The sequence below is a fragment of the Neomonachus schauinslandi genome, chromosome X (assembly GCF_002201575.2).
Source record: "Neomonachus schauinslandi chromosome X, ASM220157v2, whole genome shotgun sequence".
Taxonomy (NCBI): domain Eukaryota; kingdom Metazoa; phylum Chordata; class Mammalia; order Carnivora; family Phocidae; genus Neomonachus; species Neomonachus schauinslandi.
This window is the reverse complement of record NC_058419.1, coordinates 17452121-17474776: the sequence shown is the minus strand read 5'-3', so window position 1 is coordinate 17474776 and position 22656 is coordinate 17452121. Positions and strand designations below refer to the sequence as shown.

Here is a 22656-nt window from a genome sequence, read left to right as displayed (position 1 = left end):
AATTTCTGGAATTCCATTTGAACCGGAACTGAAACTGGGGAAAAACAATAAACAGCGAGATTTTCCTGGGGAAGAATAACAGAGAGCAGTTCAGGGACCACTGAATTCACACTAACTACACGGCTACTCTTAAAGAGAGAGAAAATGTCACCAACAGCTGGGTTAGAGGGCAAATGGCCCACAGTATCATCTGGGTAAGAATGTATTGTGATCATTCTTGGTATTTGGGGGGTCTTCTCTCCAGGCAAAAATAAAAACAAAACTTGTGTGTGTGTGTATTTAAAGCAATATTGCCTAGCAAATTTCAGAACTGACACTGAGGGCTTAAAGGAGTTCAATTGCTCTGCTAACACAAGACAATAAATCCTTGCACAAATTAGAAACTGAAAAGGAAATAAAAAGGTCCTCATTTCCAATCGTGGGAATGTTACACATGAACTCTGGCTTGGAAGGAGGAGGGGAGGCCATTCCACACCTGCAGGCCTTCCCAGGAAAGGGGCCCGGGCCTGACCCTGAACCCATCCCCTCAAGGTTACACCATGGGACTGTCAATATGGAAATAATGTTACTTTATTCCCTTAGTGAGTATATTATTTTCAGCGCTATCAACAGCAACCATAACCTGAAAGGAGGCGGCTGAGAATTGCTACGGAAGAAAGTGAAGAGTTATTTTGGGAAGTGCTCATAAATGGCCCAGCTACGGTCCATCTGAATGGATGCACGTGGACATACGTGCACAGACAGAGAGAAGTAGGTAGCTCTGCATTTACAGATGTGTATGTTGGAGCATCCTACTATAGCTTAATAGATGCAGCCCCAAGCAAGGGGCCTAGGAAAATAGCCATTACACTCCTGGACTCACCACTCACTTACATGTGAACTTGGGCAAGTTAACTCGATTCTATCAAGTTCCAATCACTAAAACTTTAGGTCAGTTTAGTCAGGCATTCAGTGAATCCAGATGTTTGGCAGTGTACAGGAAACAACATCTGGATGATTGATCGAATTTTCAACCAAACTCACTGGATGTTTTGGCAGCATGCCCACTCAGCCTTCGGTGGATTTCTGCCTCAGTTTCTCTAGCTATAAAAAAGGGACAATGATCATATATCACTTACCCACAGGGGTCAGTAAGGACTAAATAATGTCCAAAGGTAACAATGAGTTCTTGAAAAGACTGATTCTGTGACAGGACTCTATCTTATACCATTCCAGGTTGACTATTTTTCCCAGTACAACCAGTTAGACTTTTAGAACATGAAATCACTTTGAAATATGGTTATGTGCTATACAAACACGACACATCATCATCATCTTCTTCACCATCATTATCATCATTGTAACGTTCTTCTTTGACTTTCTTAAAATGTCTCACTTTCAGATTGAATCACAGCCAAACTAGGAATTTTATTGAAGGTCTGAAAACAAATGTGTTTGGGCTATGTAAAGCAAGACAGATGAGAAAAAGAAGTCACTGTGGGTGTTTGGAGCCCAAGCAATTTTAACAGCTCTACTTAAACAGGTAAAACTGGTCTATCAATGAGAATTAATTGGTTGCTCAACGGTATTTGTAAGGGAACCAAAAATGTTCACATACACACATATTCACGGCAGAGGTGGGAGAAAGAAATTGTAATGGTGCCTTTTTCAACTCTCATAATATACACCTCCCTACCCATGAACTGGTTTCAACTTTTGGGGCTGGAAGTCAGAGAAAGGGGACGGAAGGAAACAATATGGCAGAGCAAAGAAGAGACACATCAAAGGGATCTACAATTGCACAAAATTGGGGAAGCAGATTAGATAGACTGGCAAAAAGTACTGGACTAATGCTCCCTTTCAAACTCAAGTCCTGCCTACAGAGAAAATCCTGAATTATAATCATCTTAATTGCCATTTACTGTCTGTCAAGCATATGCAATTATATATATTTGTGTATATAGGTAAAAATATGTAATACATAAAATATGTTATATCTATAATTATATTTAAGCTTTCTGTAATGGGGGTATAGATCAAATTTCTAATCCTCACAAGAACCTTGTAAGAGAGGTTTTGATATCTCTCTGTACTAGAGATGAGAAAACTAAAGCTCAGGTCCGATGACTTGCCCAAAGTTCTATACCATCTGGTATCTGGTTCTATATCCATCTGGATCCAAAGCCCACGTTCTTCCCACACTCCCACATGGTCTCCCACAGTATGAGTATCAAACCCTCAACGTCTTTGCTACAAGGCTGTATTTTTTAGTGACCACTGGATCACATAGAAGCCCACGTCTGATATGATATGGCATTCCCTTTTTCCACTGGGGAGTACAACCGCAGGCCTTTGATCTTTCTTATGCCTGCCACTCCCTGGTTTTGTCTTTACCTACTCATTGTTCGTGGCAGCTCTGGGCGCTGGCGCCCTCTGCGATGCTTCTTGTCCTAGCCCTGCCCACCTCAGGCCGGCCAGCCAGAATGGATGAGTGGCAGCGTCCTCTGGCTCTTCATCACAGGCTGCCTTCTATCTGAAAGCACATTCTCTGCTGTGCATCCTTCCAAGGAAGCTATGAATACAGAGCATTAGACTTGTGGGTCCCAAAGGCCCTGGCACCTGGCTGAGCACATAGTAGGTGTTCCTTCAGGTCCACTGACCAAAGAGATCTGTTATAGTATTCTTTTAGGATTAGGGGCACAGCGATGGAGCCTGAGAGTCTGGCCTCACCAGTGTGTGTGTGTGTGTGTCGGGGTGGGGGGGTCTAACCAGTTGAGTGGAGCCCCCCAGATAGAGCCGGCTAGAGATAATTGGGAAATTATTCAGAGGACAATGACTGCTGTTGTCCCCAGGTGAAGCGTAGCATGCCCTTACACCTCCACAGAAGTGGTTTACACTGTGCTCTGAACCCTTCAGAGACGCATTCTGGAGAAATCATACTACGTCTAGCCAGGCTCTGCAGAACTTCGTGAGGTTGGGAGTTTACAGAGAGAAGGGTCTTTCAGGCAGCGACTTCCATTATCATGTGCTCAGCAGCACTAACAACTGGTTATTAAGTGCTCACTGAGTGCAGAGCACTTAATTAGGCACTGGAGGAGCCAAACCCAAGTGTGTTGTAAATACTTTCACAAAGCCATTTGCAGTGAAATATACCACTATTAGAAAGCCCTTCCAAACATTTTCTAAGAACCACAAAAATGTCATTGCTAATCTTCATATTAAAAAATAAAGCCACGCCAGTGTCTTGATACACAAACCTCTGCCCCTGCATAAGGATTTTAGTTGCATTAAGTTCTTTCTAGGCTACAAATAGAAGTTGGTGGTGCCAGGATCCATGGTGTCACTCTGGTATACGGTGGCACTTTTGGTGGCATTTTTTTTAATTGTGGCCACAAAGCAATCACAAGCAGATGGTACAACTAACTTCTATTTGTGTCTTAGTTACTAAACTCCTCATGAGAGGAAAAACTCTGTGTACAGGTCAAGGGAATCTGTGGGTGTCTCTGTGCATGGCAGTGAGTCAGAAGTTGGCAAGGGTGCAGTGAAGCTGGTCTTCTAGTATCTTCCTAGTGGCAGTGAAAGCTGATACACGTTCCCGTCGGAAAGCAACTTGGAAACATGCGTTAAAATGCTCATATCTTTTAACCTGATAACACCAATATTTTAAGAAAATGACCTAAGATCAGGAGAAAGCGCCATGTGTGAAGAGGTAGCTTTATTTATGATGGTAAAAAATTTGAAGCAATCTCAATGTCCAGCAAAAGCAAGCTGATTATCATGATGAATACTTAAAGAAATCTTAGGCAGCCACAAAAAAATGATTAATATGAAGATTTGTGACAACATGAAAAAGTGTTTCCAATATAGTGTTAATTTTAAGAACTATAAATCACTTGTGTGGTTCCAGTTATGTAACAAGCCTGTGTGAGTGTGGTTTTCTGAACAAATATTAGAAAAGAACAGCTAAAAATGAAAACAGGAGAGAGTGATGGGATTGTGAGAAATATTTTTCCATTTCCCAAGCTTTCTCTAATATTATGATATTTTCTTTATTATTTAAAAGTGGGATGAAGGGGCATCTGGCTGGCTCAGTTGGAAGGGTGTGTGACTCTTGATCTCAGGGTCATGGGTTCGAGCCCCATGTTGGGTGTTGTGATTACTAAAAAAAATAAATAAACTTAAAATAAAATAAAAATGGAGTAAAAAACAAGAGTCAGAAGTCCTTTTTAACAGAGAGAATCTTTTTCTAAGATTTATTTATTTATTTGAGAGAGTGTGTGCGTGTGCGCGCATGAGTGGGGGGAGGGGCAGAGGGAGAGAGAATCTCTAGCAGACTCCCGCCGAGCATGGAGCCCAACTTGAGGCTTAGTCTCATGACCCTGAGATCATGACCTGAGCTGAAATCACAAGCCGGACACTTAACCCACTGAGCCACCCAGGCGCCCCAACAGAGAGAATCTTTGAAGAAAATGAAGAACGGCTGCCTCTCCAAAAGCCCAAGAACACAACTGTAACAGCGGACACTGACCATCCCTCATTTTTTTCCCCCATTTCCATTTTTGTTCAATTTACCACTTACCTGGTTAATGTGCTTCAGCTTGTCAATAATTTGACTGACCACTGGCTCAGGGCCCTTCATTTTCAGCTCATGGAGGTTGAACTGATTTTTCATGCCATTCCTCGCTGCCTTCTGGCTGTATCTGGAAAGGGGACGGTAAAGAAAAGGTTTGTCACAGGAGGGTCCCAAGCAAAATAAAAGCTGACTATACTTGATGCCAGTGGTCAAGCTGACCACAAGCTCTCTTCAGCCTTTTAAACCACGGGATGACCCTATGGTGCGAAAGTAAACAACTCCAGATAGAGTCTATTTGCAACGGAGAACCTTCAACAGTCAACAAACATTAATTCAACATCCTTTTTTTTTTTTTTCCCCAAGGAGTTGGGGATACAACAATGAACAAGACAGACAAAGTCCCCTCCCTTATTGTGTTCTGGATCTACTGTGGCGTCCAGAAGAGTGAGGGCCACTGGCAACTCAGAGTGATGAGAGCTACTTAGTTAAGGGAGGTCTTGCGTCTTAGTCAGGGGAACACGCAGAAGGGACCTTAACTCTGAGTGTGCTCTCTACTCACTGGAAAAAGAAAGATGCTTGTATATTCTTTACCTCTTCCTTCTCCTCCACTGCCTCCTCCCACTATTTCTTGTAGGCCTTGGAGTTGGGTTTCTTTTCAGGAGGCATTCCCAAGCCATGTACAGTATAAATTTGCCCTCGCCGGAAACACTTTTTCCCCCCAATTACCACAGGATAGTCAGTGCGTTAAGGGCAAATTCGTATTTCTTTTATTTGTATTTTTAATTACAAAAATAATAATGTTCATTGTAAACAATTTAAACAGTACAGAAATAAACAAAGCATAAAGTAAAAGTTCCCCCATCATCCTATCCTTCCAAGAGAGAAGCATGGCTAACAGTCTGATATATATTCTTCTAGGGGTTTCCACACACTTTTACTAACACATAATTCTAACCCAAATTGGAAGCATACTAGTCATGCTGATTTGCAACTTTTTATCACTTAATATACATCTTGGACATATTTCCATGTCAGAACATAAATAGCTGTCTTGTCCTTATTCTTCGGTATGGCTATATCATAATTTATTTATCCAATCCCTGATGAACAATGGAGTTATTTCTAATAATTTGCTAATACAAACAATGCCGCAAAGAACATCCTCGTATACCAATCTTCGCACATTTGCACGAATAGCTATAAAGGATAATTTCCTAGAATTTAGTCACTTCATATTTCTTTTTTTTTAAGATTTTATTTATTTATTTATCTGAGAGAGAGAGCACGAGCAGGGGGAGGGGGAGGGGCAAAGGGAGAAGCAGACTCCCTGTTGAGCAGGAAGCCCGAAGTGGGGCTCGATCCAAGGACCCTGAAATCATGACCTGAGCCCAAGGGTGACGCTTAACTGACTGAGCCACGCAGGTGCCTCTCACTTCGTAATCCCAAATTATGACATGCAATAAATAATTAATACTACTGTATTTTTACATATGACCGTACAAGGCAGTTTCTTATCATTCAGCTTACTTGAGCTTCTCAACCATACTGTGATGTGGGTAGGGCAGACATCTTTATTATTTATTACTGAAAATTCCACAACTTCAGAAGATATTGATCTGGTTTTGTTAGGTGTTCCCTTCCATGATATAACGTATCTGCCAATACTCAGGACATGCCTTGAAAAAGACGTGTGGTAGCAGAGGAGGTCAGGAAATCTAGTTCTGACTTTCATAATTAAAAGGCATCCAATGAAAAGGAAAATACTTTTTTAAAATAATCCCTACACCCAACATGGGGCTCGAACTCACGACACCAAGATCAAGAGTCAGGTGCTCTTTCGACCAAGCCAACCAGGCACCCCATGGAAAGGAAAATATTTTGTAGTAAAGTTGAAGAGAACATTTGATTGCATTTCTTCTGAAATGATAGCCTAACATATTCTGCTTATTTAACTTTGAAGATTAGTGAATACACAGATCACCAACCATCAAACACCAGTTGCCTCTGGGGCTATATTAAAGAAACGCAAAGTAGCGTTCTTTATTTATATATCTTGTGGCAATCAGCTTACCAGCCTCCTCTTTTATGTTCACATAATGCTGTTTAAATACCATCTCCCTCCTGATGATACCAGCAACTTCATCATGTCTTTCTTTGCACCTATTGACGCCTGAAGCAGAGACCCTATTCACAGATAAAGAGGCAAGGCTTACTATAAATCTTCTGAAATGAACTTCAGGAATGTGTCCCCAGAGACATTTCCATGGGCTTATTCATATTGAAGCTTGCCGGCCACTTTTATGCCTGCTCCTACAAAACAAACGTCTTCCTAAAGTTTATGATCCTCATTGGAATAGTGTAAAGACATCTTCCAATGTAGCGATTTTGCCCTATGCTCCCTCTTCCAAATCACCTATAAATATTAAATCACATTAGTTCCCAGCTGATCCCTTGCGGCCCTACTGTATTCTTTCCCGCCATCCGGAAAAGTGTCCCTATTGCTTGCTCTATTTTTTTGTTTCTTATCTCCAAGCTATGGACCAGGAGCCAGGACAAAACACTGCTCTCCAATCCCATGGTGACTCAATTTTTTAAAAACAGCTTTGGGTTGAAAAGCTTGCCAAACTTTTTGAAAGTTGAAATAGCATCCACTGTTCCGCTCTATCCATGTGCTATTTAAATCCTCAAAGGACTTCAGTAAATTAAGCATGGTTTCTGGTTACAGAAGTGTTAGGAAGAGCTGGCCTGTGGCTTCAACCTAAAACTTGCCTTTATTTTCTGTATTCTGCAAAGCAGTAACCCAAAGTACTGATCCAACTGATTCCCATAGCTGCCAAAATTTCATGGCACTGTTTTAAAACTCGGCGTTCTTGCACTCTCTCTTTAGGTGTCTCAATACCTCCCCCACGCCCCGATCATTTCTGTTTCCCACCACTCTACCCTGTTCTCCTTAGCCGGACAAAATACAGAATGGAATCTTAAAAGCCTAAATGGAATATTATGCGGACATGAAAAGGACGAAGTCGAGCTGTATGTGTTGGCATGAAGCCAAATTCAAGATACATTGTTGCAGATATAAGCAGTGGTCAAGAATGTACGGTGTGATTCCATTTGGGGTAAAAATGGGTCTGCAGAGGCATGACTCTCCTGTACTTTATATTTGTCCAGGTAGACGCAGAACATTTTTAAGAAATGATAATAGCAGTTATCTCTGGTGAGCAAGGGGAGATGTTGGGGAACTCTTAATTTTATTTTATGTTCTTCCATATCTTGTACATTTTTAAAGCTTTATAATAATTTAATGTTTAACGAGTGAAGTTTTATATAGTAGTTAATTTTCTTAAGGCAAAAGAAAAAACAAAAGGAAGGAAAAGATAATTAAAAGCAGGGCCTATGGGAAATCCTTCTTCTTGGTAAGAGTTACGGTGGCCATTACTAACAGCCCAGCTCAAAGGTGACTTCTTTTTTTTTTTTTAAAGATTTTATTTATTTATTTGAAGAGAGAGACAGCTAGAGAGGGAACACAAGCAGGGGGAGTGGGAGAGGGAGAGGGGGAAGCAGGCTTCCCGCGGAGCAGGGAGCCCGATGTGGGGCTCGATCCCAGGACCCTGGGATCATGACCTGAGCCAAAGGCAGACGCTTAATGACTGAGCCACCCAGGTGCCCCTTGTATTCTTTTTCTTAAAGAGGCCTCAGCGAATGGTATAAACTTCAGATGCCAAAAATCTTTAAATCAATCTCTGAGTGCCTGCCTGAAGAAGGAACGGAGCGGGAGATGAGGTTGTTGAGGATAATGGAGAATCTTTTTTTTTTTTTTAAGATTTTATTTATTTATTTGTCAGAGAGAAAGAGAGAGAGAGAGAGAGCACATGAGCAGGGGGAGTGGCAGAGGCAGAGGGAGAAGCAGGCTCCCCGTGGAGCAGGGAGCCCGCTGCGGGGCTCAATCTCAGGACCCTGGGATCATGACCTGAGCCGAAGGCAGACGCTTAATGACTGAGCCACCCAGGCGCCCCTCAAAGGTGACTTCTTAGGACAGAACGCATATTTACAGAACGCAATATACACGATGTCGCCCTGGACGTCTCCCAAACACAGATCCAACAGTATTGCTATTCAGTGAAATTTTGTGTTCTTGGGAGATATGACATTGAGGTCAGAGAAATAAATAATCCGCCACGACCACCACCACCAGCACGCCACAAGACAAGCACCAAAGGCCATCTGAAAATCTCTAAGGACAACAGGAAAATGAATGCAGGAGAATGTCGCCTCGGCTATAGCAATGTGGCAGATGTGATGTGCCCCCGGGGAATTTTATGGAACATGCATGCTCCGCTTCAAGCCCGGAGGGACTCGGTTAGGGGTGTCTCCGTAGCTTTTGCATTAATTAATTCAGCATTTCATTTTCACTGGCTCCCTCTGTGCCACTGGCGTGCAGGGTCCATGAGAGCCTCTGAACGGGGACGAGCCATCACTGCGCGACCCTCATCCACAGATTGCCCAGAGCGCCAGGAACGGGGACGCTGTCGGCCACAGAGGATTTTAATGATGAGTTATCTACTTAGTGACACTCATCTCTAATTAGATTAATTGTCCTCTCTCAGGAATACCGCTTCTTTCCTAAAGCTCTGCCATGGTTCTGGCAATGAATACCAGCCAGCGGAGGAAGAAAAATGAAGAGAGAAGTTCCTATCTCCAGAATCTCAAGTTTTCTTAGCTGGACATGTTACGTGTGATCTAAAAAGCATCACCTTTACATATTACATGCGGTGTCTTTGCCTTTTCCTACCCACTCTGGTATCTGCTTAGCACAAAAATGTCTGCCATAATGCCAAGAAATCCCTATTTGTGAAGTGAAAAGGGGGACATGGTTCTGTTCAGGCAGATTGGTCAAGGATTGGGGGGGAGGAGAAGGGGGGTACTGGTGCAAAAGCCATAAAGAGAAAAGGAACCTAATTAAAACAGGACATCTGGGCATGCTTGTCTTGGGACAGTTGAAGCAAAGAGAGCACTTGTAGAAGAGGAATAGAGGCAAACAAGCGTAAAATGGGCGATCTTTTCTTCCCATTTCTGTGCTGGCTGCAGCAGCAAGGATGTAGTGGAAAGAAATCAATGAATTCAAATGTAGAAATCGCTGGAAACGGAAGCACCCTTAAGAGATCATCTTGTCCAATCCACTCATTGGTAGGTGAAGAAACTGAGACCCAGAGAGGGGCTTTTCTACCAGCACAAGTTGTTAGTATCACAATCCCCCCTCTAGAAGAAAGTCCATTCTTTAAAAGGTCCCTTAAAGGGGTACCTGGGTGGCTCAGTCGTTAAGCGTCTGCCTTCGGCTCAGGTCATGATGCCAGGGTCCTGGGATCGAGCCCCGCATCGGGCTCCCTGCTCCGCGGGAAGCCTGCTTCTCCCTCTCCCACTCCCCCTGCTTGTGTTCCCTCTCTCGCTGTGTCTCTCTCTGTCAAATAAATAAATAAATAAATAATCTTTCCAAAAAAAAAAAAAAAGGTCCCTTAAAATGCACACTGCTGATTTCAAACATTGCTAGCCCGGATATAAGGCAGGGAGGCTTCTAGAAAATGCACTTTCCTTCTTCCCCTAGGCATTAGAATGGTGGCAAGTGTTTGAGAGCAAGTCTTAGAAGGACTAACTCCCCCCCCCAAATAAGTGATTTTACCAAAGTTTAATTTGCCGCCAGGTTAGACCAAGCGCTGTAAGTTACAGAGCTCACATTCTCAGAGCGCCATCTTATGGAAAGACTGCAGTACTGCCTGCAGCCCCTGATTTATCAGCTCATTTCTTTGGAAATGAATAAATAATCCACAGTAATCACTATGGGAAAATGGGGTAATTGAAAGAGTATAAATAGCTTTAAAAACAAACCAGAACACAGGGTAGAAAAACCATCTTGTTAAGAGGCCTAAAAAAAGTTCCTTCTATGCAAGATGCCGTCTTAATTTACATAAATGAACAGAAAAATAAAGCAAAGGTGAAAAGAGCTGAGTTTTGTAAATACATTTAATAAAGATAGCAACAATTTGCTTCTTATTTATTTATGCACATATTTAAAGGAAAATGTTTTCCATATTTGTCAGCACAGCAGTACCACTTGAGAGCAAATCTCAACCAGGAGAGTGCCAGAAACATACACCCACCATACTCCTAGAAGCCCCTCTGTTCTGGAACAACAGCCTTTCAGAAATTAATTACAAATACATTTCAACAGACAGGAAGTAAAAGCTAGAGAAGAAACCAGAGAGATGTCGATCCATTTATATCTCATTTAGTGGGCATTAACTATATAAGGGACTATCTGTATTAGAATCTGTTTTTCACCTAGTTTCAAAGCTCCCCGTGAGGGGTGGAGGGGGGGGACTGAAAGATTGGTCTTGGATTATACTCAAGAAGTCATTTAAACCTGAAGAAGCAAAGAATATTTTCCAGATGGTGAGAAAGCGTGAGAAGTTGAAAACCACCCGCCATGGGGAGAAGAGTTTGGCTGTGGGGAACAGCCCCCCACCGAGAAGGGAATGCAGAGAGAAAAGGCTGATGATGAGGGGATCACCTGAACATGGGTCCAAGGAAGCAAACTCTGCAGAGGAACCTCGAGGTAAGGAGAGAGAAAAGTAAATAAGGAAGCCAAAATGAGACCGCGGCTAGGCAGAGCCCGGGGTGTGGGAAGGCCGGTGAGAACTGCCTTCTGGGCTTAGAGCCCGGCCACCAGCAGTCCGGATGCCAGGCCAAGGCGGGCGGCACTGGCGCAGGGCTCTCGGGGGGGGGGGGGTGTCCTTGCGGAAGGACATATCAAGGAGGAGAGGACTTCGACCCAGTTTCACTCTTACAAAACCAGAAAGAAATATGTAATTCAGAAGCTCGGGAACCGGGGGGTTAGGTTGTCAGAGGACAGGGTGTGCAGTTGGGATTTATTATTCAATCACCCCAAACTCATTTATCAAGTCCTCTTAGAGCAGAGAACTAGCCCAGAAAACCAGATGTTTTCTCGTCCCACTGGAGTTAAGCCAAAAGGAAATGATCTTTACCTCTTTTAAGTTAGCTTTTTTTTTTTTTTAAGTTAGATTTTAACTCATGGGAATGAATATCGGGGTCGGAGAGAACCCTCGAAATCATTTAGCCCAATGCCCTCTGCTTACAGATGGGCAGACTGGGGCCCGGAGAGGCCAAGCGTCCCTGCAGATGTGACTTGCACAGAGCTGTCATGCTCCCCAATGGAAGAGCCAAGAAAGGAGTCAGAGAATGGGTCAATAGCCCATGACAGCATTGTGGCACAGCGACGGATGGTCAAAATAGTGATCAGTCATTAGTTTTAGGGGGTGAAAGTCAGTTTAGTACATGCAGTTTACCAAGACCACGAGTACATCATACACTTTAGAAAGGTTGAGTCACATGGCAGAAGGAGCCCCAGCCTCGTCGTCGAGACATAGGTTCATGAGCTGGTTTCCACCACTTATGTGTGCCTTTTGACAAATAATGAAACCCTGCTGGGCTGGAGTTTCCTTATCTGTAAAATGGGGATGATGCCACCTGCCTTGTTTTGAGGACGAATTGATAGCCCGAATGCTAGTACATTGGGACAACACAGGCAATGTGCTTAAAACAGTGCCCAGCACGTCCAGATGAGGGTTGCTGTTATTATTATGTGAACACACTGAACACCGTGCTGACATGCAGTAGGTGTGCAATAAATGGTATTAGAAAAGGATTTCCCGGGGCGCCTGGGTGGCTCAGTCGGTTAAGCGTCTGCCTTCGGCTCAGGTCATGATCCCAGGGTCCCCGGATCGAGCCCCGCATCGGGCTCCCTGCTCTGCGGGAAGCCTGCTTCTCCCTCTCCCGCTCCCCCCGCTTGTGTTCCCTCTCTCACTGTGTCTCTCTTTGTCAAATAAATAAATAAAAATCTTTAAAAAAAAAAAAAAAAGACTGCCACTCAAGTGATGGGTCACCCAAATCACCTAGCTCTCGAGTTTGACATTGAGTCCCTCGGGATGATTGAAAAGAAAAAGTTATTAAGAGCAAAAGGGCCTTCTCCTTAGCCCTTCAGTTGTTAAAAATCAAGCAAACAGGTGCGCCTGGGTGGCTCAGTCGTTAAGCATCTGCCTTCGGCCCAGGTCATGATGCCAGGGTCCTGGGATCGAGCCCTGCATCGGGCTCCCTGCTCCATGGGAAGCCTGCTTCTCCGTCTCCCACTCCCCCTGCTTGTGTTCCCTCTCTCGCTGTGTCTCTCTCTGTCAAATAAAAAAAAAAAGAAAAATCTTTAAAAAAAAGAAAAGGATTTCCGGAAGGAGGATGAAGACACCTCGCGATGAATAGTCAGGGGAAGCTTCAAATCCACTCCTCCCCACGCTGAAGAGACCTGAAGAAATGGAAAGCGTCTCAGTTGTCTAAGGACGCCCCAGTTGAAGTCCAAGTCTAAGCAGGGGCACTGATGGTGTAGGATTAGGGAAGAATGAGCACGGCCAAAAGCACCCAAAGCTTTCTTTCCGATTGTGATTGAGCAGTGACGTGTGCGTAGCTTCAGCAGAGATATCCTCACACAGGGCTTCCAGGGGACAGGTCCTCTGGAGGGGGGTGGGGGGACTCACCAGATAGGACTTCAAATGGTTCAAACTTAATTGTCACCTGCTGAAGAACAAATCATTTCCTGAGGCCCAAGGCAGTGACCAACCCACTTGGGGTGTCAGAATCCCGACCCACTCGTCCCCCCCACATTTTACATTCCTCCTCTCTGGAACCCCAAACTGTCTAGTCCCACTTTGCAGAAGTGTCACAAGTCATTAATTCGATGGCTCCTGAAAACACCCACACGCTTTTTCAGATCTCTCTTGAGGACACCGCTTTGTCTGTCTCAGGTCCCCGCGGGTCCACAACAAACAGCCATTCTTCAACGCAGTGATCTGCCAAATGGAGGCTGGGACCCTCAAAGTTAACCTACAGTCACACTTCGCTGACCAGTTTGAGAGGCAGGCATGCCGGAGTTAGGGAAAAAGGGGACTTGTTTTCTTCCCTCGTGTTGTGTTTCAAGCATGTGCAGTAACAAAGGAAAGCCTCCTCGGTGTTGTTCTGGGCGTCCCACCGAAACTTATTTAATGACCCCCCCAAAGATCACGAGGGGAGGACACACTGCGTTCCCGTGAATAGGTACCGCCGACATACTTGAAAGGAAAGCTCACTATTCCTGTCACTGTTCGGCTGTCAGTTCCTCTTGTCTTGGCCACACTCCTGTGCAGGCCTCAAAGCCTTCAGCGTGCCCGATTAGGCCGACCCGGAGCCTGAGCTCGCGGTGACAAAGGCAGGAAGGCGATCACTTCCCTGACCCACCTGTCAAGCCCCGGGCTCTGGAATTAGTCTTGCGCCTCAAAACCAGTCTTTCTTGTTTGGGGAGTGAACCCCAGAGGTTTGGGCATGACTTCCTCTTGCCGGCTAGATTTCCCTGGGCTCTGCCACCTGAACTCTGTCCTGGTTTCCTTGTTTGTATTCGTCTCTGGGTCAGTCCTCTGCTTCACCCCGTGCCTGGCATACAGTAGGCAGTCCATAAATGTCTGTTGAACTGAACAGAGACTGAATGCCTCACCCAGAGCTCAGCTTGTATGGTGGAGACTCTAACCTACTCTGCCCAGCTCTTGTCAGCTGTCTTCTCTTGGGGGCCTCCCCCCCCCCTCAATTTGTAGCCCCTGAGTGAGAACCTGCCTTACACTGGACTCCTGTCTGGGTCCTGCCAGGAAAACTGGCCACTGTGTCCCATCCCCTAGATGGCACCACTTTGGAAACCAATGCCTACCTGGAGAAAGGCAGGGTTCCTTCCCTAGGCCCCAGTGAATATCTTTATTCAGGTGGTGGGTCACTTCCCACCTGACTGGGCCAGCCCGACAGGTAAGTTCCCCCAGCCCCAGCGCCACTCCTTCTAGCCTCTGTACCATCCCCCTGGATCAGGCAGTGCGCGCCCACGCCAAGCCCATCCATCATACACACCTGCTAGCAATATCAATTCTCCGAGTGTAAACTTCAGCCCATTTCTGAGTCTGAATTAATGTGATTCTACCGCTTTAATAACACATGTGATATACCTGTTACATTTCCTATGGTCAAGGCAGTAACTTTGAAAGCGTGTCAGGGGTGTCTGGTTGGCTCAGTCAGGAAACCATGAGACTCTTGATCTTGGGGTCATGAGTTTGAGCCCCACATTGGGTGTAGATATTATTTAAAAAAAAAAAAAAAAGAGTTCCAAATCTGATGGCAAAGTGCCTAGGTTCTCAGTTCTGGGCATCCAAGAAAGGATTTTCCATCTTCCATCAGTAATAGAATGCAAGTGCTGTCTACTCAACACTTGCCTGTTAAGCATCTACACAGCCCCGAGCTCAGCCACAGAACCACCCCTCCTCGCCTCGGTAGCTGCAGGTCCCAAATTTTCCAATGTTCTGGCCCACTATCTCTAATCTGGACTTCCCATGAAGCCCAGATCCTGCCTTTGGCTTTGGCAAACCTGGTCCTCAGAAAATGAAATCTTCGACTAGTGACTGTGTTGGATCCCCCAGCAAATCTGTGACCTAGAGTGTGAAGCTCTACTTCTTCCTGCCCCACCTACACACATGCCAGCCTCCATCACGACACCCAGAGCGCTTGGCAGAGGGTGCCGCGGGGGCTGATGGGAGCGCTTGGCAGAGGGTGCCGCGGGGGCTGATGGGAGGACTAAGGAGACCGTCCCCGCCCAAGAATAATGGTGACCCGGTGTTAGACTTGCCCAAGGACACTGTAAAGTCTTGTCTGCAGAGAGCGGACCGGCTCCTTCTGCTGTCTTCTTCCCTTGAAAGCATTCCCCGAGCCCCCGACTCCAGGCTGCCGTCAGAGCCCGGGGACGGAGGCGGGTAGGAGGAAGCACAGTCCACACGTCTGCTTGGTGGGAGATGGTGGCGATGGTGGACCTGGGCAGGGGGACTAGAACAGAGTCCCTGAGCACAGCGGAGAGGGCCTACCATTTGTCAGCGTCCCCTGATCAGAATAGCTGTGCCAAGCTGGGCACCGCCGCTCTCTGCTTATCAGCAATAAAATCAAACCAAACAATCATGAAACCAAACAATCAAGGAAAGGTGAACCGGAGTGTAAACCACCCCCACTCCAACCAGCCCAGTGGCTGCAAGTGCCGTCAGCCCCTCGACTCCTTGCACCTGCTCGGCTGCCGGAACAAGTGGCCCATTGTGTGAGGCTGGGTGCACGGAGGTGCCAAGCAAACGAGAGGGGACTCTCCTGACCAGAAAGTAGATGGCATTCCAGGAAAACTTTACTAAGCCAAATAAAAGTGACTGTAAAGCACTCGGTGAAATATAAAACGGCTATATAAATACTTCATAAAAGCTCACGGCAACGCACACAAGGACAACTTAGCCTCGCTCTCTAGCCTGGAGGGTCTCGGAGAGAGTGAAAATTGTCTCCCTCCTGCCGGTTTGCTCAGCCACTTTGTATTCCTCTCCTCTTACCTGCCCTTCAGCCCTGGGCACTTCTCTCCGCGGAGCTCTCCCCTCACTGACAGATCTCTGTGGTTAGAGGGTTTCTAATGTCAATTCCGGGTGGTTGTGTCAAAGAGTATTTGGGGCAACAGACACTGAATTCCATTTCTCTGGCTCAGAAGCCCCTTTGGGGTTATGTGGTGCTATGGGGGGAGACATTTTCTTTAAGGTTTAATTATATGAATTTCACCCCAAACTCTCCAATATCAGAAACTCAAAACAACTCTGACAACATCTCAGACAGCCAAACCACCTGCTCCCCTGTAGCCCCAGAGATACCTGGAGGAGTCAAATGAAGGGTTCATTGCCATCCTAAGGACAGCGATTATACCCTGGGGCTCCTTTGGAAGCACTTTCACTTTGGTCTGTTTGGGAAGGCATCAGGGAAAGAACTGGGAATCCCCAGTCATCAAGGAGGCTTGATGGCATTCCTCCTCATTTCGGACTCTCTCCCCCTCAAATATCCTTGTCATAGGAGCCCAGAGCCTGTTAGAACTGGAAAGAGCTTTCAAGGTCACTTTGTCCAGCTCCTTCATTTTATAAATAGAAGAGAAAGCTGAAGGGCAGTGACTTGTCCAAGGTTGCACACCAGTTCATGGTAGACCTAGGACCCAGGCTGGATGGACTTCCAGCCTCGGGCTAAGAGGGTCTCTTCTTACAAGGGCTCCAGAGCTCCATAGGGGATACACAGGCAATGGTTTTTTATTATAGGAGCCATGTCTGTAGAGACTGAGTGGAGGGCTAGCCTCAGAGGCAGATAGGCATTTGCTAAGCAGGGCAGTGTCGTGGGTAGAGGGGCACAGACTCCCTGAGTCTAGAGCCCATCTCCATAGTGCTGTGGCTTTGGGTTAGTTGCCTAGCCTCATCAGTAAAATGAGGGTAATAATAACGTCCAGCTCAGAAGGCTACTGTGAAGATAACTCAGTTAATGCACACGAGGTGCCTAGCACAGTGCCTGGTGCATGGGACGCACCATAGACATGCTAGGTATGATGAGCATTAGCCCCCTCTGCTGTCTCAGTCCTACTTTCTGAAGTTTTGCTATGCCTTTAGATAGGATTTGGGGGGTACAGGGAAGACAGACGGGATCAACATGTTTCAGGGAGGAAATGGTAAGAGAAGTCCCAAAATGAAGGCAGAAAGACCAACAGAATGGGTGAGCTGCAGTTCCCCCAGCCCGCCTTCATCCCTTCAATGGAAACCCCTACAACCGCACCTTTCTTCCATACTTAGAGGCTGCCCGAGGCATAGGCGCCCACAGGTGACCAGCTGTCTCGCTTTGCCTGGGACTGAGGACTCAGAACCTTCTGTGCCCAAAAGGAGAGGTCTCAGGCAAATTGGGACAAGTTGATCCCTGTAGGGGCCCCAGGGTGTTTGCTGTTTGGGACTACTATTTGTTAGGGCCATCGTGCAGGGGACTGCTGCTGGATGCCATCCATTAGCATTGACAAAGGCTGGATTACCCAGAAGCCATGTGTAGCGATTTTTTAAAAGGCTTTATTTATTTACTTATTTTGGAGAGAGGGAGAGAGAAAGAGAGAGCATGCGAGTGAATGGGGGGAGGGGCAGAGGGAGAGAGAGAATCTCAAGCAGATTCCAACGCAGGGCTCGATCTCACGACCCTGAGATCAGGACCTGAGCCAAAATCTAGAGTCAGATGCTTAACTGACGGAGCTGCCCAGGTGCCCCATGTGTAGCGATTTTTAATGGGCCTTTCCTCATATCTATGAAGGGAGGGGAAAAAGCGCTTCTTACATAAATGGATTTCACCAGGGGAACGTTAGCCAATTTGAGGATGATGGTCTTTAGCAGGACATTCACCCAGTAATAGGCTCATTATCATGGATTCTTATTTGTTTGCTTTGATTCTCTGATGCAGGCTATCTTTCTCTAGGTTCTATTCCCAGGGCTGTTATTACATGTGTTTGAAAGTAATAAAACTACATTTATTTTAAAATGGTCTGTCACTCAGACTTTTCATTAATTTAAACTGACGCTACCAATCCCTCAAAGTATTTCCTTATCCAGGGCCAACCGGTTTCTTCAGCACCATGGACTGACTTGTTTAAAAATAGAATCTGTGGGGATGGGTGGATTTGCTTCAAGAAAAAAAAAAATTAAAAAGTAATATCTCTGGAAAGATGCAGAGAGCGAGAGATACCCAGGAAGCTGCTAAAGCCTTTGTGAAGAGAGCCCAGTAATGCTGTGTTAATTAGCCAACACACAGTTCCATTTATTCAGGGCAGAACTTCCCATCATATCTGGTCTACTTATTTCTACATTAATACCTAGTAAATGCGGGGCGCTTCATAATTTTCAAAGATCTTTCAAATGCATTTTCTTATTGGAGGCTCGCAGCAACCCTACGGAGGTAGTAAGGAGGAGGCATTCATTTCACCATTTCACAGGAGAAGACAAAACACAGAGAGTTGCAGCAGCCCACCCAAAGGCGCACAGTGATGCCACAGGGGAGCCAGGTCTGGTACTCAGGTTTGTTTAGCCACAAGTACGTTCGTCGGTTCACCCACTGAATTCAATAAACACATTTGGAGATGTTACTCTGTGGCAGGGGCACCTAAGCAATGAGGATACGCAGGGAGAAGGAGCTAGTAGAAAATGACAGACATGTGTGAAACTTCCAACACAGGATAATACAGGGGCCAGCCTAGTGGGGGACCCGGGTGCTGAGGGGTCCTAAACCCAGACTAGGGCATGGGGCAGGAGGACTCAGGCTCCTCAGTAGAGATGCCATTGAGTTAAGGATAGGTAGGGGTAAGCCAGTCCAACAGCTCTTTCTCTGGCCCCTTCTAGAATAGTCCTTGGCTTCATCCTCTCTGGTAGTATCTGGAGATTAAGTTTTCAGCCTGAGTTCTTGTGGAGCACAACCCTCCTACCTGTCCCTCCAATCTAAAGCTGATGTACCCCAGCCTCGGGTGAGGACAGCTTAGTCTGGCTTCTGTTGAACAGAGACTCCTCCCAGCTCTGGGCCCGAAGCTGTGCAGATGAGTGGCTCAAACCAGGCAAGAGTTCACGGTTTGGGTGGTTTTTAAGATCACCTGATATGGGGGGTCACTAAAATATGAGAGGGCAAAGAGTAGGAAGCTCCCATGACACTGGAGCCACCAATTAAAATGTTTCCTTCACAGGGAAATGCAAGGTCATTATAAAGGCGACAAAGCCAAGAATCAAAGCCATGCTCACGTAAAAGAATAAAAGTCATTGGCTCGAGAAATTGGGAGATCACAACTGATTTTAATGATCTCTCTCCTTTTCCACAAAGGTTAAGCCAAGGGTGACAGAAAGGACATTAGAGCCTTGGGCAACTTGCCTTGACCGGCAACTAGACTCGTCCTGGTTTCTAATGTAAGTATTTGAGGAAGATTCCCTGTGTTAATCAAAATTAGGAAATCCTAGGAGAAGCTCTTTCAGCCATGTTTGCTATAAAACGCAATACGAAGGGAGGGAGGTCAGCCCGGTACATAGCCTTAGATGCAAATAACTCTCACTTGATCCCCAGTGGACTCGAATGCCTACCAACTAGGATCAAGGCGCACCAACCAAATGTGCACCAACTGGGACCAAAGATGGAGTTTGTCTTGTTTTGTTTTGGAAGAAAGGAGAGGAAATAAGTTAAAAATGAGAGGGAAGGGGTGAAGCTGTCTTCCTGAAGAATTAAGAAATGGGTCCTGGAATGGAGCTAAAATCAGGCCTAGCTCCGTCTATCTTCCAGGGAAGAACTGCAAGGGCCTTTTTTATAGGCTTCTCTTACTGAACAACAGAAATAGTAGCTACCATTTCTCGAGGGCCTACTGTGTTCCAGGCGCTATACTCTGCATTTCACCATCCCTCTGAATCCTCTCAACAATCTGTTAAGGTAGAAATGATCAACCCCATTGTACAGATGGGGAAACAGGGACTCAGGGAAGAGAAAGAGCTAGGGCACACTAGAGCAGAAATCCAAACCGAGGCTGGCTGATGCCAAAGTTATACGCTTAAACACGCCTACACTGGGTCTTACACTTGCCATGTTGAAATTTGCCTCTGTGTGCTTTTTGCTAACCCCCAACTGTTTGGCTGTATGTCTATCAGTAAAAGTCATCAGAAACTCAAACGATATTGTGCCCTTGCTTAAGTATGGGAGGAAAGGACAAAATGTGGAGAGCTGAGCTTCTTTCAAAGAGGCCGCCAAGAGCTCGTACGCTGGGGGAAGAACTGGCACCAGCTGGTCACTTCCTGCAGCCTGTAGGGGAGAAGAATCACTGCCACCCTGACAGTCACAACATCAAAGGAGCCTGAGGGGTCTGCGGGCAGGCCCATCGGTGGGAGGCTCCAAAGCGAGGCTTCCCTGACAGACCTTTCCCTGTCCTTCACGTGACCAAGTTAAAGAGTCTGTTCTCTTTGATACTGAGCGACTACCTACCAGGAGGACCAACATGTTTGATCAGCTACCCCATTCAACAGTTGGGTTCCAAAAGACTTGTAGATATGTCTCCCAGATCCAGTTTCCTTTTACAGAAAGAATGGCCTAGACTTTTTCACCCTTGCTCTGGCCTGTTCAACCAAACGATAATGATGTGGTCACATCAGCAAGGCTATCATTTACTCAGTGCCTACTTGCCAGAACGCATCTTCAGTGATGTAGAGTATCATCCCCATCTTACAAGTCTGGTAACAGACTTTGATGTCCAATGACCTGCCTGAAGCACACAGTGTCTGAACCAAGATTAAAATCTCCATCTGATGGAACTGGAGGATATTAGGCTGAGCGAAATAAGTCAGTCAGAGAAAGACAATTATCCTATGATTTCACTCCTCTGTGAAACTTAAGAAACAAAACAGAGGATCATAGGGAAAGGGAGGGAAAAATAAAAAAAGACGAAATCAGAGAGGGAGACAAACCCTAAGAGACTCTTAACTCTAGGGAGCAAACTGAGGGTTGCTGGAGGGGAGGGGGTGGGGGATGGGGTGACTGGGTGATGGGCATTAAGGAGGGCACGTGACGGAATGAGCACTGGGTGTTATATGCAACTGAGGAATCATTAAACTCTACCTCTGAAACTAATAATGCACTATATGTTAATTGAATTGAAAATTTAAAAAAATAACATCTCCATCTGTATCATTCTAAAGACTGTACTTTTCCCAAGATGCACCAGTCACCTGGCTCATGTTTGCTAACCTCTCAGGGTCTTCTTACTATAATCCTCACCACTGAAGACCAACTGGCTGAGACCCAACAATTTGCAGACCACAAAGACTGGCCGTATGCCCTCAAGGCTTTTCCCAAAGAAGATACAGAAAAATGTTCTGAGGACGGGCAGAATCCATATCATCAGTCTCTGACCTCCTAATGCACTTGCTTCGAAGGAGGCAATTAAGACGGAAAGAGCAGAGAAACTCTAGTATGTTAATAATTTCTTAAAAGCAGTGATAGTCCTTCAGGGACACCTCTCCTAAGCCTTCTGGGCTCAAAGAGCTTTGGTGCATTGAGTCACGATAGTGAGAGGAGACAAGCCTTACCCACCATCAGAATCACATTTCAAAAGCAGATTGTGAGGGGTGCTTAATTGTTGAGGATACGGATATCCCGAGACCGGCCTTGAAGACCCCCAAATGTTCTCCATATAATGAAATGATCCAGCTGAACACGGGAGGGGCTGGCATAAGTACTAATAGGACACAATCTGTTTATAGTAATAAGCCACGAGCCTTCACCAGGTGGTGACAAACATCAATATTGAGTCGTGAAAACATCTCCTGCTACTTCAGACATGACCGTAGTAAAGGACAGCCCATTCCAAACACGGCACACCACATGAAGCTGTCAGTCAGTGGGATGAGCCGGGTTTTTCCTTGCTCAGTTTTGAAGGTAGAGCTACTGTACGCGACACCATAATCTTAAGGGATAAATGTCACACATTACCATAGAGAAGGTCCTGAAAAATACCTGTCACTGAACACTACTTTTGAGATAAAGCTCTGATGAAAAATATGCCAATCTAAGGTCTTAGAGGGATTATTACATGGGGGTACACTCCAAACGTATCTGTCTCACCTTACCAGGATTTAAAAAAAAAAAACTTATTTGGGAGAGAGAAAGAGAGCAAGAGTGAGATCGAGAGAGAGAGAGAGAGAGCAAGAGCAGGGGGAGGGGCAAAGGGAGAGGAAGAAGCAGGGTCCCCACCGAGCAGGGAGCCCAATGCAGGGCTTGATCCCAGGACCCCTGGGATCATGACCTGAGCCAAAGGCAGACACTTAACCAACTGAGCTACCCGGGCGCCCCTCACCTTACCAGGATTTACAAAAATCTTGAGCTGCCATAAACATTTCATGCTATACCAAATTAAGTCATTTTCTACAGGATCCATTTTTCCTTCCAAGCCTCTCCATGAACAATTGTGACTTACGTGAAGCCAGGTAGAGGACGTAAGCTGCCATCCAAGCAAGCAATATGATGCTTCAGCACCTTCATTCTAGGGCACGCACTCGGGTGAACACAGCAGTTCCCCACATCAGAAAGAATAAAGTGTCGGGCGCCTGGGTGGCTCAGATGGTTAGGCGTCTGCCTTCGGCTCAGGTCATGATCCCAGC

General features: G+C 45.8%; 1 protein-coding gene across 3 annotated transcripts in view; it reads right to left on the bottom strand.

Annotated features, from left to right (window-relative positions):
• Positions 1-22656, bottom strand: part of GPC3 (glypican 3) — a 407184-nt gene that overhangs the window by 95849 nt on the left and 288679 nt on the right. For all 3 annotated transcript variants that reach the window (XM_021684303.1, XM_044911673.1, XM_044911674.1), the window contains one exon: positions 4559-4679. In XM_021684303.1, coding sequence (XP_021539978.1) covers positions 4559-4679 — 121 coding nt within the window. The remainder of the gene's footprint in view (positions 1-4558; positions 4680-22656) is intronic.